The sequence below is a fragment of the Polyodon spathula genome, chromosome 19 (genome assembly GCF_017654505.1).
Source record: "Polyodon spathula isolate WHYD16114869_AA chromosome 19, ASM1765450v1, whole genome shotgun sequence".
NCBI lineage: Eukaryota > Metazoa > Chordata > Actinopteri > Acipenseriformes > Polyodontidae > Polyodon > Polyodon spathula.
This window is the reverse complement of record NC_054552.1, coordinates 6,815,772-6,835,772: the sequence shown is the minus strand read 5'-3', so window position 1 is coordinate 6,835,772 and position 20,001 is coordinate 6,815,772. Positions and strand designations below refer to the sequence as shown.

The 20,001-nt window shown below is 36.5% G+C and overlaps 1 protein-coding gene across 1 annotated transcript; it reads right to left on the bottom strand.

Annotated features, from left to right (window-relative positions):
- Positions 1-568: 568 nt before the first annotated feature.
- On the bottom strand, positions 569-9,367 carry LOC121294347 (protein RIC-3-like). Its single transcript, XM_041217965.1, has 6 exons — positions 9,163-9,367; positions 7,089-7,297; positions 5,574-5,646; positions 3,290-3,383; positions 2,415-2,560; positions 569-1,952 (listed from the first exon to the last, which is right to left on the bottom strand). The coding sequence occupies exons 1-6, from the start codon at positions 9,278-9,280 to the stop codon at positions 1,486-1,488; spliced, it is 1,107 nt and encodes a 368-aa protein (XP_041073899.1). The 5' UTR covers positions 9,281-9,367; the 3' UTR covers positions 569-1,485.
- Between the last annotated feature and the right edge of the window lie 10,634 nt (positions 9,368-20,001).

The window sequence follows — 20,001 nt, the reverse complement described above, 5'->3', positions numbered from 1 at the left end:
CAATTTATTATGAAAACTATGCTCTCTTAATAATACTGTAAGTACCCCAGTACAGTAATTATATAAATAAATAAATAGTTATACAGTACATAAACTCTGGTTTACAGTACAATAAAAAAATAACAGAAATTTACCTGGAATCATTTTAATTATTTAAACAATGACAGTGTTTAGAGCTAAAGTGATTTAAATCAATTAAAAACATAAGTACGGCAGGGTACAGGACATTTACAAAATAAGGAGTGTACTTTTATATACAGTACTGTTAAATTGGTTAATATATGGTCGAAACACAATTCAATTTAGGGGGGAAGGGAGTGGGCAGATGGGCTGCTACGATTAAATTAAAAATCGATTTTTCGATACATTCCATTCCTCATTATATACATCGATTTAAATACTGGACAATAGATGCAATAATTACATTTCTGTAATGCGCAGTTAATAACATTATTTAAGTTTATCAACGAAAATGCAATGAACTCCCTGACTTGCAATTTACAGTATTTCTGCCAGACAAGCAGTGGGCTGCTCTTCTTTTCCTGCTTGTTAACTAGCATCTGATTTGCTTCCAGCGAATCAGTTTTGAAAATGCTTTGTAAGTACGAGTATTCGATGTAAAAAAACGAAAAAAAAAACGTGCAGCCTTGGATCCAGATCAGACAACAGGCTTGTATTCCTGGCAAGCAGCGCTTCAAAATGAACTGTTATATAATGGATATGTAACAATATTCAATAACTTTAAATAAATAAATAAATAAATAATCAGTGATGTTAAACACAATTTTAGAGTAACAATCATCTTGACCTATAGCGGGTGTGCATGTTGTGGTAAGTAAATCAATTAATCGATTGCTATTTGGAGACTTAACTGACAGCCCTAGTGGGAGGGCACTTCACTTGTATTTAATAGTGAAAAGGTGTGAAGTATGAGGAGGGAAGAAATGGCTGCATCACTGTAACTGGAACTAATGTGAAGGCTGTAAGTCAGCAGCATAACATGTTAAAAAGACACATCCTTTCTCTTGTTTGAAGACTGTGCATTCTTTCTGTCTTACTTCATGTGGGACTGCGCTGTCAGTTCAACTAAAGAAAAAGCTTAGTGTTGCATGAAAAAAGAAGCTGTATGAAGCTATGTGCATTTCCTATGCATCTCTCACGCTGAGACTTAACGCATTGCTAACCAATGCCAGAGATAAGCAGCTGCATTCTCGTACCCTACCTGTAGGTCACCATTTAAATTAATTAAACTCAAACATATCATTGTCTTGAAATGTCTGAATATGAAAGACAAGCAAAGCACCAAAAGAACTTCAACAGAAGAGGACAAGCGGCAGTGGGAATATTTCTAGCACTAATAAGAGGTAAGAAAATGGATTTTCAAACTTTGGCCAGCACTCCTTTAAACATGTATTATTTTGAGACTGAAAAAAGAATGAATCATGTACTATGGATACGTTTTAGGTTATCCTGTTCGAACCCCATTCACTGCATTCCTTTCCTGTTGCGCTTTCTGACCATTCCAAACGGCTCCTCTCTTGCAGTTTCGATTTCTTTGTTGTTCTTATCAACAGTGTCCTCTGCGTCATAGAGGTCCCTGCACAGCTCCTCCTCATCACTAAAGCTGCCGCAGGTGAAGCCAATATTCTCGGCTATGATTGCTGGGTCTTCCTCTTCACACTCGCTATAATCCTCTTGTTCTTCACCTTTATCATAATGGGAGACAGCTCTTTGTTCACAGAAGCTGGTTCGTTTACCACTTTCTCTCTTCCCATCAATATCCTGACCTGCAGTCTCTTCCTCCTGGGACATGGTTTCTATTTCCCCCACTCTTTCAGCTAACTCTTCGGCGGTTGGTTGATCCTGGTCGAAGCGATCCACCACAATTGTGTCGTGCTTGTGTCTGCAGCAGGTTGGTTCGTCATAGACAGGGAAGGTTTCCTCAGGATAACCTTAAATTAAAATAATTAAATATTATCACACATACTGTACCCTTTAAGCACAGTATTCAATACTGAATCACATAAGGCTATGAAAGTAATTATATTTGTTGTTTTGAGATGTTTTATTTGAGTTGGGCATCCATTTTAACACATACGGAAAGTATATGCATTCTCATAATGAAATTAGGATAGCTAGAAATGCTGTAAAGCTAATTCGTGTTCATGGGTTGTTTTTCCAGGCTGAATGAAACATCAGAAGTCTTTATAAACAGAATATGTTTATAAAGACTATTATACTCTATTATATTATTATACGTTGCTTATTAATATAGAAGTAGTGCATGTTATACACGGGATGTACTGTAATTGAAGGCTGCTCAGTCATACATGTTAAACATGAAGGGCACATTCTATTACAAAAATGACACGGCATAAAATCACCTTTCTTGGTCAACATTTACTGTACACTACCTTCCCAATCCTCCATGTATGGGCCTTCCTCAGCTTCCTCCTCGGGGGAGATTCCCTCTATGAGCTTTCCCTCCTGCATCGCCCGAGTGATTTCCTTTAGCTGCTGGAGTAATTTTTCTTCGTGCTCTGAAGTGACACTTTTAATCCTGTAATCGGAACACACCGGGTGAGGAAATTAATCATGGCATACACTGTGGACCAGCAAACCCAACTGTTCAGATTACTTTAATCAATAAAAACATTACATATCTAGTACTAGAGCCTCAAGGAAACCTGACTTTACACTTTGTCAGGTAATGAAAGGCAGTACTTTTTTTTTTCTAGCAGGTTAACCAGTTTACAGAACAGATACACCATCTGAAAAAATTGAGGACATAAAATGAAATACAGCATGGTATATGAACTGCTTAAAATACAATAGTGTGGTGTAACCATGTGTGTGTGTTTTATTTATTTTTTTATCTGGAACTGCTAGCATATGTCTTGGTCATTCAACCATATCTTTATAAAAGTTTGCCTCATTATTTTGGCATGCTATGTTTACAGTTGTCCCATGGTTTGCTATGGTTATACTATGCATTATATATGCTAACCTACCAGAGAGATTGGGCAGCGATGCCACGAATAGTAAACTTAGACGTCGACGAACATCATCATCCAAGTCATTTTTGAAAATCTCGATGAAAATGTAGTAACTTGTCACCTTTGAAAATCTACCCCAACATGTCTAAATGTGTTCTGTGGATTTTGTGAAGATATATTACATTGTTTTAATATCCTGGCTTTTAAAGCCATTAAAACTATGTAAAAGTATTTTATTTAGTTTTTTTTTCATGAGAAAGAAACCTGGATGAACTGCAAAGCTAAGCTCTTACTTGTTCGGATTGCGTTCCACTTTGGAGACGATCGTCTCCATCTCCGCCTCTGTCTCCTTCAGTTTCTCCTGAAGCTGGGCGAGTTCATAATTTGCTGAAAATTAGATGAATGGAGATCCATCAGTTAGAAAGCGCTGCTGCCAATGTGTTTCTTTATCTCTGTCATGCCCCTCTCTCGCAATCCGACTGACGAGTCAAACTAACTAACCTTGCATATAATAGTTCTAAGATTCCACGTCCTGATATGACAAGCTCATTCTCAGGCACTTGATACTGTACTTGCAATAGGGAGCCTGTTTGTACAGACCTCCCACTGGAACTGGAATTAAAAAGATGTACAACTGACAGTTTAAAAGAAATTACATTGCATGGTTCTTTGAAAAGTCACGGATGCTGCACAGGACATTTCACCAGAAGATTTGCCCTTCAAGGATTCAAACAGATCCTGAGTGGCACATTCGGTGAAGGCGCTCCACTCGGACTGCAGGATGCGCCCTATAACCTGGATGTCGTCGGTTTGAGTCCAGGCTGTTCCACTGCCTACATTGCCTACTGCCTACATTTAAGCTGTATTTATGGGTATAAAAAAGAAATTAGATAGATAGATAGATAGATAGATAGATAGATAGATAGATAGATAGATAGATAGATAGATAGATAGATACACACACACACAGTGGTTTGCAGAAGTATTCACCCCTCTGCAAAGTTTTCGCACTGCAAAGTTGGCACCTGAGCGTGAAAATAATTTGTTTGAAAGGTCATAAAATTAGTGAAATGGTTTCACCCTGTGTGTAGTCAAAGTGGTTTAACTTGTACATAATTTCCCTCAGGTATATAAAGACTTTCAAAAAGGCAACCATGAAGATCAAGGAGATTTCGAAACAAGTGAGGGATAAAGTGGTAGAGAGGCACAGTTCAGGAGATGGGTACAAGAAAATTTCAAAAGAGTTGATTATCCCTCTCAGCACAATGAAGTCCATCATTAAGAAGTGAAAGATGCATCATACCACCCAGACACTACCCAGATCAGGCCATCCTCAGAAACTGAGCAGCCGGGCAACCAGGCAACTGGTTTGGGATGTCACTCTAAAGCCAACAATGACCGTAAACTGCAAAGTTCTGTGTCTGAGATGGGAGTCAGTGTTCACACATCAACAATAAGCCGGTCCCTACAGAAAGCTGGCTTGTATGGACGGGTTGCAAGAAAGAAGCCATTACTCAAAAAGCCTCATCTTAAAGCACGAAAGCAGTCTGCGAAAAAGCATGTAGATGATACTGCAGATATGTGGAAAAGGAATTTGTGGTCAGATAAGACAAAAATTGAACTTTTCGGTCTAAATTCCAAACGTTACTTATGTCTGGCGCAAGCCCAACACTGCACATCACCCAGTCAACACCATTCCAACTGTCAAGCATGGTCGTGGCAGCATCATGTTATGGGAATGCTTCTTTTCAGCAGTGACTGGGAAGCTTGTCAGGATAGAGGGGAGAATAGATTGTGCAAAGTAAAGGCAAATCCTTGAGGAAAACCTGTTTGAGTCAGCCAAGACTGGGGAGACTGGGGAGGAAATTCACATTTCGGCAGGACAATGACCGAAGCATAAAGCCAAAGCCACACTGGAGTGGATGAACAAGAAGAGAATTAATGTTCTTGAGTGGCCCAGTCAAAGTCCTGACTTGAATCCAATCGAAAATTTATGGCGAGACTTGAAGATTGCAGTCCATTGATGATCCCCAACAAACTTAGCAAAACTGGAGCAATTTTCCCATGAAGAATGGGCAAAAATGTTACCATCCTACCGTGCAAGGCTAGTAGAGACCTATCCAAAAAAACTCATAGCAGTAATTTCTGCAAAAGATGCTTCTACCAAGTATTAACTTAAGGGGCTGAATACTTATGCAACTAGTAAATTTCATTTTGTACATTTTCTTTGCAAGTTTTGCTGACATTTAACCTCCTCCTAATATAACAGTGTTCAGTTTAACCACTACAGCTTTTTTTGAAAAACTGTGCATAAATGATTTGTAATTCAACAAAATGTGACATTATTGGTATGGGGTGAATACTTCTGCAAACCACTGTGTGTGTGTGTGTGTGTGTGTGTGTGTGTATATATATATATATATATATATAGTGTGACTACCTATTCCCTAGACAGTAAAGTTTTTTGGGGGTTTTTTAAACGCTTGCCAGTATGCTAAGATGACTGACATAACTTGATATTGCTTAATTTAAGCCCTAACCAGTATGCTGTAATTTTAAACTTCAAGTGGCACTCACTGATTTTCGTTTTCGTGTTTCTGTTATTTAAAGCAGGGAATCTCTGATCAGGTTTGGTGCCCTTGGAGGTAATCTGAAAAACATAAAACAGACATTTTCTTTAGGAGGCATAATGTTCAGTGTGACATGTGCTACTCATTTCACTGTTATCATGGTATGTTATTGTCCTCAAATAGGTGCATTACATATCAAAAGCGGAGCTAGATACACATATTAAACAAATCACAAATAATACAAATAGAGATAACCAAATAATAAAGACTTCATGGGGGGCAGGCTCCTATTCATTCAACTGATGATGACCTACACACTGTATTCCCTAGAAAGGAACTGCTAAATAACGTGAGTAACATTAGACAGTGACTGAAAAAGGGATGCCATCTTCACTGATGCTTTGTCATTTTATTCTTGTCCTCTCCCAGTGAGTTTAACACAAATCTATGATGGCAGGCTGGGAAAAGACCAAGAGAACTAAGTTCAGTAATGAGCCTCTGACATTAATGAAGTTTATACCATCAACTTTTTTATTACTTTTTAATATAATGGGCTTAAATATTTGATTATTCGTCTTTTTTTTTTTTTGATTTGGTTGAGTAATATTATATGTGACATCACCACAATAGTATATATACAAAGCACAGCTTTAAAATAATGGCTGAAAATGCATAATGAATTCCGTCTAAATACCACAGGATTGACACCGAAATATCCTATGCATTTCCACTGAGTTCTGAAGTAATTCATTTTGAGTTAATACGTCAAGATTTAAAAACATGTGGGTTCCCCTTTCCCCTCCATCCATTCCTAATGAATTCACTGTTTATCTAATGTAAGAAGTGTTCATTCATGCATGCCTTGTATATGTGATCAACATGTACAAGGCATGTAATGTAATATGGAATGAATACAGGTAATTAAATCCACATGAATTAACAGGGCTGAATTAAAAATGAATAACTTCAGAACTCAGAGGAAGTGCACAATACCCGTGGTGTTAAGTTGGAATTCATTATGAATTTGCAGCCATTATTTTAAAGTGTTACAGAAAAATTATTATGAGCACTGCATTGCAGGCAATATGATAGCCACTAGAGGGTGCTGCAAGTGTAGCACATTAAAAATGCTGTACATGATGTTTGGAAACTTTGCTTAAACAGATCTGTGCAATCCATGACACATCACCTTTCTGACTACTAAGAAAACCGCATCAGAACATTATTCTGTGATGAACTCTGCTGTGAAACCCATAGTGAGAAATATATTGTTTAAAAGCTGACTACAGAGTCTTTTTAGATTTGTTAATTTTGTAAACACCCTAAAATGTATTTCACTATATTGTCACTGTACTCTGTACTGTATATAGTAATGTTAAGGCAGTGGATCAATAAATAAATAAGGGTAAAAACCCTTGCTGGGATCACAGGAGTTAAAGATTAAGTATTTATAGAAGATCCACCACAGTATAGATCGCTAACACAGACCCCAACGACTTCTAATACCTGGAATACAGCATACCTTGAAGAGGATGTATAGGATGTATAAGAGGATTCCAAAGCCATATACTGGTATGATCTGTGCCATGAAACTGGTTCTCCCCCTTCCCGTCCCTCCTCCTCCTCCTCCTCCACTGCCCCCCTTTGCCTTGGCCACAGCCTCTGTGTTGTGGGACTTGGGGAAGGACATCTTTTGGCGGTGCATCGTGGGAGGAAATCGACCTAACCCTGCTATAAATACAAATAAATTAAAGTATTAATGAATGGAATACCCACGATGCTCAAGTCAACGCCCTACTTCATAAGTTTTAGCTGTGAAGAAACAATGTAATAAATAATAATCATGCACATACTTATTTTTTCAGTAAACTTTTATTGATGGGGTTAAGACTAACTGGACAGATCGGGAAGCAGTATTTGCTGTTATTTACTTATTTACTTTGCAGTAAATCATTAAGTTTAAGACTGTAATGTATGAAGTAAACTTATTCACATACAGTACAGCCCCTCCCCATTTCCACTGGGCAATGTGGGCAAAAGAAACAAGTTACCAGGGTAAGGCAAGTTGGGTTTGAATAAAGTGTTACTGAGTTCAATCCTTGACTTTAAGAAAAAATATAAATACTGTATTTCTATTTAGTCTATAGACCTTTAGAGCACAAGATGCAGTTTTAATGTGGCATTGCTAGATACTGTTAAGGTAGGAAACAGTTTGATGCCAACTCCCTTGACAAGGCCGAGAATGAGGCAGAGGTTGTAGAGGACTTGTACTGATTGTAGAGAGGTAGGTTTAAATGCATCTGGCTGGATTACTATTGGTAGCTGATTGAAGGCTGACATAAATGTGGTAGTTACCATCTGTCTACCTGTCTTGGTGACGGTTCAAAGATTTTTTTGTCAACCACATTATCATATTTGCAGGTGTACTTCGAATGTTCTGTCTGCAACTATCTTAACATTCTTAGACTCGGGGGTGGGGGGTCTCCAGTCCATAGCTAAAAAGATGGTTATCAGAGTGTTTATGAATATGCCCTCTTTTCATGTTATGTTTTTGAATCATTTAGCTATACTATCTTCCACAGGTTACATAGTATTGTGTGATTCCCGTTTAATCTTACGTTTACCAGAATAACATATATTTAAAGAGTGTTTCACCTTCTTATTCCTCACAATGGTGAACAATTGGTGAAAGAGATTACCTGTGCTCCTTTTTAAAATACCCAATAACAATTCTTATGAGGGTTTATACACAACCCTCAAGGAAGTATTGAGACAGATGATTTAATGCAGAACATTTAGCCAAGTATACCCCTCCCCTCAAAAATTGCATCCCCAAAATAGACTTCTGTCATAGTGACTTGCAAGATAGTCTCCATGAATGCCATACTTGGAGGAGAGTAGTGCAGAATCTATCTGCAGAAACTGTTAAACTTTATTTTTATTTATTTTTTTGTATTTCAAATTAAATAGAATCTTCTGTTATGTTTAGTGAAGTTATACCGTTTACTTAAATATGGTCAAATTTGATACTCAACAGGAAATTACCAAGCTTTGAAAAGCGGGCCCCAAGTGAAACCTAATTATAACCAATAAAAGTATTTTTATACATATAGTTGTTTGGGTATGGTCCCGACATCTGATATTTAGAGGTAGGGGTGCAATACAGGGGACATGTGGAACAAAAATAAACGAAAACACAAATCATGACGGGGATTTTATATGGCTTTATTGGAAAAGGGTAAAACAAAACAAACAAGAACAAAACAAATAACATTTGGTTATATGTATGATTTATAAAACTTTTATTTAGGTATACGTTTTAGAAAACAATTGCTATTGACTATTGTTTAGAGACTGGCGTGTTTCTTTTATGATGACGTTTTCCATGCCTTGCAATTTCAATTTGCACAAGTCGAATTTAAAATGAGACATGCTGAACGCGTCACCGTACCTGTCTATTATTTTCAATCATTCTCACAATTAGTTTATACACCGTTACATTTTCCGCTACAATTTTGTCTTTAAACTAACAATCCTAGACGGAAATCTTGAGGGAGACAATGAAAGGGGCGAAATTGTGCCATTTGAATCCTTACCCTCCTGCTGTCCTGCTTCCTTCTTCCCCCTGGATAAAAGCATTTTGGGAAGGAGCAGGGAAATACACAGAACGAGACAGGAGACCAGTGTCACCTTCTGAAACGTAGACATCGCCATCGTTACGATAACACATACAATCAGAGAGAAAACCAACTCGCTGTCTTCCTTTGAGTCACAGCAATGCCTTTTCTGATCGTTTCTTTGTTTTCTTCCTGTATTTTCTGGAAACGGGGAAGTCATGTGGTTACTCAGCCCACGTGACCTCTGTAGCCAGGAACATGCACGGCAAAGTAAGCAGGCGAGGTGAATTAAGCGCAGATGTTGTGGTAGAATTCCTTCATAGTAATACCTGTTGTAACAAAAAACATATTTACGCTAGGGTTAATATTAAGGGGAACCAATATAACTAAACAAATATCAATATTTAAAAACAAAGTGTCAGGATTTCACAGACAATTCAGAACTTTGAATACCTATTTAAGATTTCGAGCTTCAATTAAAAGTTAATTTAACGTCGAACCACCAGGTGAAGAGGGGCCATACTCAACCATGAATCAGAATTTCTTATAGGAGTCTGGCTGAAACCTAAGGTAAGCGAAAATGAAGGGAAAGGGGGAAAGGGGGAAATCACCCATGCATTTCTGCACGTTTGCATTCTGTGTTCACAATGGCTGCGCTTTCTCATCGATTCCTGCAGTTTTGTTACATTGTAACTTAATCTGTGGTAATACACATAGCTCAGAATGAAAACAATCTACATTTATTTCACTGCCAGAAGAGGGGGGGAATCTGATATATTGTCAGTGTACACCCCCAGACTATTGAAATCCCCCCCAGTTTCAAAGAGCCACCTCCTTCATTTCAATAGTCAGGAGTATATGTGCGATTTATTGTAAACCAAATTGACAGTTCATTTTAAATGAACTGTAACTTGTGTAACTGAACAGTGTAGTGTATACATGAACGTCCACAAATACCTCTGTGCTGTTGGTTTCATGCTGCTGCCCATCATGCTTGATTTGTTTTTCTGCTGGACTTCCCCCATACATTTTACTGTACCTTAATTTGCAGTATACAGGATGCCAATTTTCTCTAGTTCCACCAGATGGCAGTGCAATAATTACATTTAAACCCACACAGTATTTGGCTCAAAACAGTGGGACCTTAACGCTGTAGTTACCCAGTTTAATTACAAATATCATGACCATTACATTTATCACTACGAACTGAGCTATTGCAAAGTAAATTACATCTGTGTTCACATAATGCACCAAATCAAACCGATTTTCAAGTCTCAGTGTGTCATTTTAATATTGGGGGGGGGACGGGGACGACGCACTAATATCAAATCTCAAAATATGATTTGTGCTTATTTAAAACAATACTTGTGTATTGTGTACAGAACTGTTTGCTAAAACTCTTTGAATTCAACAGTGATAAATACAATTCTGATCTGTACCTAGATCATGTCAGGTCTATGAAAGTAGCATACCAAATATACAGTACCCAGATCAATACTCAGTGGGTTTTGTTGGACTGCTGCTATCCCATAACATTCTATAAGAAACTGATTCCACCATGTCTTGGCAAGAATGAGATCGCATCATAGTATCTACCACATTCATCAGCTTTACCACATTTTACATTCATTAAACTGGACAGGTCCAATCAAAATAGCAATCAAACTTCAAATGCTTTGATCCATTCACATGAATAGCATACAGCTGACGTTAAACCCATTTAATATGGTTTATTCACTGTTCTTTCAGTGTTAACCAATTGATGGTTCCTTTTTTCTGTGATTTTTTTGGCAGTTGTCATCCTGGTTTTTAAGTGATTCAATTTATAATTTTAATGAAAAACAAAAAAAAACCTTGGTAATGGATACAGTGCTTTAAATTGAAAAAAAATGCTGTAAACTGGCTCTATGGTGCCAAGGACAAAAAGCTTTGTTAGTCATGCGATACAATAAACTACTGTAATTATTAACTTGAAAACATGTGTAAATAGAGAAAAGACATATCAAAGTTATCATTAACACCTACTCGATATAAGCATTTGAATAGCTTATTAGTTAAACATCCCCAGGCGCTTGAGATGTAATGCCTGGGTGAAGGGAGGATATATTTTATAATATCGCAAACAAAGTGTGTATTTTGAAAGCGAGCATAATCAGTTGCCTAACATTCAGTAAAAGGTTTTCCATATTGGACAGTTCTTTCCCTAATTGTGTAATGCAAACTATGTTTCCCACTGAAGTTTCAGTAATGGCTCTTGATGTCTCTTTCTGCAATGATCTATGAATAAGCAAACTGCTTTCTATCTGGGGAAAACATGGGGAATAGGTACTGCATTTACATTATACTGTATTACCAGAATTCTTGAGCTGCCAGCTTGTGGATGGAGGATAATAGGTGCATGGAGTGTATCAGAGTCGCAGTTCATTTCTTTTTTTCGGGTGGTTTCTTTGTGTTTATTTTTTTGTTTTTATTTGTTTTATTCTATAGTATGTTTGCTCAGTTTCCATTTTTTATTTTTTTTTTGTACGTTTTAATTTTAATTATTATTTTTATTTTTTTTATAATTCTATTTTGTTGAGGACTTGGTTTATTTTTGTTTCTGTTTCTTCTTAGCTTCGTGTTCTTTTTCTTTTGTTTTTCTGTGTTTTTAGGTTTCTTTTGTTTTACTTCATGTTTTGATGTTTTATTGTTTGTGGTGGACCCTTCTCGGAATCTTTTGATTCTTACAGCTGTTTGATCGTGAGAATACCCGGTGTGAGGTTTTTGCCCGCGATGTTTTTTCACCTGTTGTGGTGCTGACTTGTTACTGCTGAAAAAACTCAACAATAGCATGATGGTATGGCATGTATACATAATGTGAATTTATTTTCTTTTAAAACCGTACGTTTCCTATTTAGAACCCCACCCCCCCATCCCCATCCATCTAGAAATAAAAATAATATCTTAACTATAAATAAACATGTGCATTAAAGTAATTATAGCTAACAAGTCTTAGCCATTTTGCACTACATATGTCTGAAATAGCACACGTGTATTTTCATTTTAAAATCTGATATCGGGTAGTCCTTTAGGTTAAAGGAAACTCTTGGTTGCTTTGCCTTGTTCTTGGGTTATCTGTTTGAATCTGTACTCCTTGGGTCATTTCACCTCTTCTGGGTCAAAGCATGTTGGCTGAAAGCATGCCAGTCAATAAAGGAAGCTGCTGATTAGTTATTGACAGGAAAGAAGCCAGTGAAGGAGTGAGGACAATTTTGAAATGAAAAAAAACATGTGGCTACTGTGTAACATGTGTTTCTTTCAAAACTCCACATTTGAGACGTATGTAATGAATAGATGTCACCTACAATTACTGGAAATATAATTATGTAAAAAGTCAGATGAAGGAATCATGTTTTAAATACCATTATACTCAGCTGTAACAATTGCTATATTCACACAATATTGTTTTGAGATTCAATAGATTCACATGTACTGTATGGCAATCAAGGCACCTTCAGTGAACACAATTGCTGTTAGAAATATAAATCGTTGTACTTGGAAGTTGTTTGTAGCACACTGTCACCTTATGTTTCCAGATCGTTTGGCTCAGTTTGTTTATATATATATATATATATATATATATATATATATATATATATATATATATATATATATATAATTTCTCTTCCCTCATCTAAAGCAGACAGTTTATAAAATAAATGTTGGGTTGATTAAAGGCATGGGCATTGGCATGTTTTGTTAAAACATTTTTTGGATTTGTTGTTATAAAGCACATACTGCACTGCAGTACAACCTCATTTTACTTGGTCTTTATTCAGAGAACAAATCCAATTGTGAAATAATGAATAAGATGCATTGATCATTCAAGAGGCGCTCTGTAATATAGTCCTTGAAAGGCATGCAGGCTCTTGTGGCCGGTGTGTACATTATAATATCATGATTTCCTGGAGCTGCAATACCTTTTAAGAGTAATCAGCAAGGTATATAGATTACATTGAAGACTATATAAGCAATGCCTCTGTTAAAGGAGAGGCATTGCTTATATTGCACGTGTTTTCACCTTTGAATTTAGACAGATTTTAAATTGAATGCATTAGACGGTGTTGAAACCTTTAATGTAAACTTGCACCTGATGAAGTTACCCAGTTTATGTAAAACACATTAATAGGATAATTAAAAACCGTGTTACATGGGAAATTATTGCAGTCATAGTACTGTATTTGGATGTTAATTAAAAAAAAAAAAAAAGTTTATTAGCCAGGCACACTATGGTTACTCCCCCCTTATTTATAATTGTATTTAACATTTGTATGTATAAAACGACATACTTTAATATAGCACTTTTCACCTGGGAAAATATAAGACATTTGATAGAATTTTACATGTATCTGTATATTTTACAAGTCTTTTTCATTTGTACAGACCTTTGTGTTTGTGGGATAATTGATTGGCACATGGACACATTTTATTTGTTTACCATCGATAAGCCTTAGACTGCTGCCACATGCTTAATATCAGTGTGCGTGCTAAATTGGGAAGTGGAATTCAATTTGAAATTGACTAAAGCTACCCTGACTTTAAACCCAATCAATTGTAACGAAATTACAGCTCCTCATATTGAAAGTGTCATAGACTTGTGGCCAAATTCTATTACATTCAACTTTGCAGTAGAATATGAAGTGTACATTGGGATTGGAATTTTCTTTGTGATGCGAACATGCTCTCTCAGTTTGGCAAGGGAGCTCTTTCATCTTTGCAGATAGCTTAGCATTGTTTGTCTAACTGGGCAGCTGCTGAGCATTGAATCATATTCGATCTGGCTTTATCATTCTCCAAAAAGGATCTAGCACGAGGATCAGAAAGACTCACAGGTCTAGATCACTAACCCAAAGAGCCAAGAACTTCAAAGCTTTTACAAAGGCTAGTCAGTGGCTAGTGAAAAGCCCCAGCTCAAGGCTATACAGTCTGTAATGCAGGTCCACTCCCTTTGTAACGGATCCAGTTAGAATAGAGTTCTGTTTACAATGTATTGAGGAGGTATGACCCTGCCAAACAGCATGGGTTTTAATTGGGAATTCCTCTGGTTAAAACTGACTTGTTTATAACATGTGTAGTGTTTCATAAGTACAGTTTTCCTGTTCCATAGGTAGGTCTTTTGCATTTAATACATACAGTACCATTTTGCTAGGAACAGGTAAATATTTTGCGCAAATAAGATACATCCGGGACAGTAAATAACAGTCATTTGTGACACTGGGCAGGAAAAAACTCTTGCTGTTTACTTTTATTCTATGTTTTTGTTGGCACAGCTGTTGTAAAAACGTATAACATATACAATGTTATTTACATTTAGCGAAAATATAAATTCCCAAAACGGTACTACTTATTACATTGTACGGCCCACAGGAGCGTGTTCTGTACAAATAACAAACTTCCGTTCTTTGGTAGTTAAGCTTTCTTGTATTGTTTATATTTAAAGTACTATGTTCGCAGTGACATACAGCATTTCGAATTGTGTTTATTTTTTTCTTCATTTTTTTTTTTTTTTTAAATTTTATTTTTGTATAGCGCCTTTCATAGTGGACCACCATCACAAAGCGCTTTACAGAGGTAGGCTGTGAACGACACAGGTAGGTCCACGGCAGCTGTCAGAAAGCTGTTTAATTAGCAACTTAGACTAATTAGTCAGTATTGTCATCAGCGTGTCGTCCATTACCACCAACGATATTACTATAATAACTTGAGTAGATTTTCACAAAACATCCTGAAACTTGGCAGGAAGTCAGATAGAGCCAAGGTCCAATACCCTATTGAAAAGCAGTCGGATTGCAAGTTTCTAAATGGGTCAAACATTAAAAAATAAGTAATTGGGATTGGCCATATGTTAGTGCCAGCTATTTTAGCACCAGCCAGTAGACAATTATCTTACAGTCAGCACTCACATGTCCAACTCTATAGCATTTATATTTCAGTGATGGTTAAATGAGTGTGACGCATATCTGATTGTTTCGTTTTGGCCCGCTTTTTCAGGGAACACAAAGATACAATGTCAAAAATACATAGCTGAAAGGACTGTTTTTTAAAATAGAAGGCTTCCATTTAGAGGTACTGTAGTAGGTTTTGTTGGTACAATACTATATTTCCAACAGAAGTAGTATTTTCATTCAGAACGATATGATTCTGAAAATATCACTTGCCAAAATAGACAACTGTGGACACATGGACTGTAATACAGCAAATGCTTTTAAATCTGGTATGCAATGTAGCAGTATGTAAAATCCATCATTAACTATTAATCTAAATTAAATCAAAATGTTATCCATGCACAGAACTGTGTAAAACATAAAAGGCAATACAATTTAGCAAAAGATTAAAAAAACACCAGTTTCCAGAATTAAAACAGTATTCAAAGTCGGTATTCAAAATTGCAGAATATAGTGCTTTATAAGGCCCTAATGTCACAGTTCACTTGCAAATGAAAATGCAGGAAACCTACTAAAGATCACAGATTTTAAAAAATGCATCACAATATCTAAAACTAAAGTGCTGTGTAACTGCACAGTAAAGACACTGTTTTGGAATGTGAGAAAAAACAACAAAACAAAAACAAATGTTGGCTGTGACAGTAACATTGAAGAGATGGGCTTTGTATGAGGAAACTGGTGACGGGAAATCACGTGTGACGGGCAAGTGCATTAATTTGAGATATATATATATATATATAATGGGGATTGATTTTATTCTTAATACAAGGGCAGTAAAATGTGGCTGACGTGTATCTGGGTAACAGATATCTGAGTGCTGACTGTATTTAAAAACAAATGGATACCAGCCTTAGCACTGTTGTTGCAGTTTATTGTAGCTGTGCCTAGTCAAACATAATTTAATTATGCATGTAAGATTGCAAGTCTGAATAAACAAGTACAGTAGTAAATAATCGGTTTGTTTTGAAACATCTGATAGGATATTCTGTAAAAAGCAACCAGCTGTTTATTACATTTTAGTTAACTTTGAACATTATTAAGTGACAAAAGAGGCATGGGAATTGGAAGCAGAAGGCATTTATCGTGCAATGTAAATGAAAAGTAAAATGAGGCCCGTATTCCAGTGGCTGAAATCTTTGTGGTGTTGCAGATAAAAGCAGCCTCAATATTCTTGCTCTTTGATGTTGTGTGGCCATTATGAAGAAAGCATTGGCCATATAATGCTGCTAATGTTTTAAGGCATGCGTATAAAATCAAGGGTATTAGTGATGTAGCGCATGTACAGAACAAAAATATAAAAATTGCTGAAACTAATAGAGACATAAAACATAAAGCATACTGTATGATTCAAGAAATGGTTTTGCTTCACAGAGTTTTACAGCATGCAACATGTCAAACCTGGAGCAGAATTGTGTACGCCACAATGAAAAAATGTTTACCTCCTGGCAGGTTTTGGACAATGATATCACTGTACTCCAGCTCCATGATTAGCTCCACATGAATTAACACTCTGTTGTATGACTTCAATGTCACGGTCCCTTTGAATAATTCCTCCTCACACGTAGCCAGCATTTAATTGCAGGGCTTCCAGGGTAAGCAAATAAGTTGCAAAAAATAGCCAAAAATTTGCTTGAAAATGTACAGTGGTGGGTTATACCAGATCTGAATACACACATCTAAAAGATGAGGTTAGTAGTTTCCTTAAAAAAAAAAAAGATGTTTTGTTAAAAAGGAAACACTATTAGTGTATGTATTGTAATTTTTTGAAAACCAAAAGAACCCATATGTGTGGGGGAAAAAAAGTCTAGTTAGTATACTGTTGCCCCCAAAAAAGTGTGTATGCCTAAAACCCTAAACCATAAATACAGAGCAGTTCAAAGTGTACAAGGAGATGACATTATTTTCAGCTGGTAAAATTGAAATTGTCATGCAACTGAAGGTAACGATTTATTAAAAAAGGTGAAATGTGCCAATTGCGCTCGGAGCCTGACTTCAGAATCAGTCATCTAGTCGCAGGCTAGGTGCTGTGCTTTGAATGGGAACCTGTGTGGCGGTTGTTTATCTACTGTGGTTGTGTGAATCATTCCACTTGTCATATGATATTTTGAAACTTGTGAAACTATAATATATTGGACACTAGAGTACCACAGTGACCACAAAGAAACTGAAATATAAAGATTTCTTTAGACGTTTATAACTTAGTTGTCTGCAGTGGTTCAAAAGTAAGTCTGCTTGGTTTAGTCTACATGGTTCACCATTTTACAACTTAAATGTTGCTTTGCCCTTCTGCTCCAAAAGAAAAAAAGAACCTGGTTATATTAGAGTTCCTACGGCATACATTCTCAATTTAAAGTTAAAAAGTACAGCAGATGAATACCAACATGATTCCCACATTTACAGAAGACACCTTGAATGCCCTTAACCAGTATAAATATGAGATAATGATTAGTGCTTCACAAAAGAAAAGATTCTTTTTGAATTGTTAACTTTGTACTGGAAGCACTTTATCCCTAAGGACAAACAATCAAATGTTTGCAAAATATAATTAAGTGAAGGCATCTTTAAATGTCATTCCAGCTTGTGCCATGTTTCAAATTGTTATGCATCAACAGCATTTAACGAGATGGCTAAGGAATCCATTTCCTGCAAGCATGTGATAAGCCACAAATACAGTGAAGCACTTTCATTGATTGCCAAAATAAAGCATTTTGTATGCAAATTGAGGATGGAGTGGCTAAGCTGATGCAGCCTCATGGACACCAAATAATGGCCTTTACAATTAATATTTTTGCATGCTACCCATTGAAAATTTCAGCTCCTATTTAATGGTTAGAAAACATTTACACATGCTTAGAAAACTGAAGGAAAAATGTGGCGTTCCAGCAGATGAATGCATAAGCAAACAAAGAAATACTTGAAAAGACCTCCACATTTTTTGTTTCATGTTCCTGCACATTTTTGGATTAACCGATAATCTTTTTAACAGGATGGAACATCTTTATAACCTCTGGGAGGTGCTGCAGTGTTGATTGTATTTAATACACTCATTTGCATTTTTGTCCTGTCAAAATGGCCTCCCTTCGGTGTTTACTTGCCCTAGTTCCTTAGCAGGAACGCCAGCGCAGAGGATAAAGAAACAGGTTTGAGATTTTCTCCAGAACTAGTGCCAGAATATCTCGGTGAGACCCCCCGAAGGGGCCCCAGCTGTGGCTATGAGATTGGGATTTGCCCATTTCTACCAAACATGGTAGTGTAAGTGATAACATGTAGTTCATATCACCAGTTGTGCATCACTGCCTCCCTTTACAAGCTGTGTTAACATCCTAAGGGCTACACTGCTACATTTGGATCTCAAAGCTTTACCTTTGCCCATATGTAAGATACAGCATAATAATGAAGTGGCAAGCTAAAACTAGAACTGCAAGCATGTTACAATAAGGGGAGAATACACCTGCAATTATTTTGTTTGAGTTAACATGAAATAGCATTATAATTTACTGTACAGCGTACAGGTGTAAGGTCTGAATTGTGAAACACATGGTCAAGCATATGCTTTTTTTTTTCTTGCAAAAATGCCACATTGTTTTCATATGCGTACAGCTATAGAAAGAGACAAAACATTTTAATGACATATTTGAATACATATTATTATTATTATTATTATTGTTGTTGTTGTTGTTATTAATGGCTGTTTGTTGACTGTTATGATGTAAAAAAGGTACAGCTTTGGCCAAAATTTTTGCATTATCTAAAATTTTAGGATTGAGACATCATAAAAATAAAAAAAAAGACCATAATGTCAATCTTTTATTTAGCATCATGTAATCAAATAAACTACAAAATGATATCGAAAAAGTCTACCGGAAGCCATATAGTAGTACAGTATTCCATGTTCGATTTCGCAAATGTCACATTTTTTAAGTTTTTCGGCAAGTTTATGGAAAACTACAAAGCGGTATGTAATTCAATATGTTAAGGTAACATTATTCAGCAGGTTTATGTAAGTACAGTTAGTTAATTCTATAGGGTGATGCAAAACCTTTGGCCTAAATGCAGGTGTAAGGGTATCCGCTGAGAGACGAGAGAGAGGCAGTTTTTTTAGGTGAAACACAAAACATTTATTTACAAGGGGTTGCAGTGGTTGGTGTCTGCCACTAGGGTACCAGCAATGGTATGCCTAGTGCGGGAGAACATACACAAACACAATGCACATAATTACAAAAATGCTAAACAGAACACAGTGGGTGAAACAGGTAATGAAACAAAAAGTGGCCAAGCTCAGGCCGAGCACTCCTCCAACTAAAAGGGAGGACCCGCTTCAGGAACCTTCTCCCTGCACAAACTAAATTAGACTTTGGTGGGATTAAAATCCCCTCAATTAAACTCTACCCTAAAGTTTATGCAGTGATGATCTTGGTTGGTCCATCCGGTTCACTCTCTCTGGCAGACATGAATCTTGACCCTGGTACACAGGAACAGGAACAAACAAACTGGCTTTTCAGCCTCTTTTTAAAGGCAGGAGATCAGGGTTAATTAATTGTCGATTCTTTAATTGACACCTGGCCACTTGCTACACATTGGGTTTCAATTAGGCAGGCATTGAGGTCTAACCTCCCAGCCATGCCATCCAGCACTTTCTTTTTACAAAACTGAACACATTTTATTTTAAACCAAACTAAACTATGTTTTATTTATAAACCCATTCAAAAGTACACTATTTACATTATTTAATTATTATTATTATTATTATTATTATTATTATTATTATTATTATTATTATTATTAATTGCCTTTGTCTGGGTTCATCTCACCTCAGCCCTGCCGCAGTGGGGTA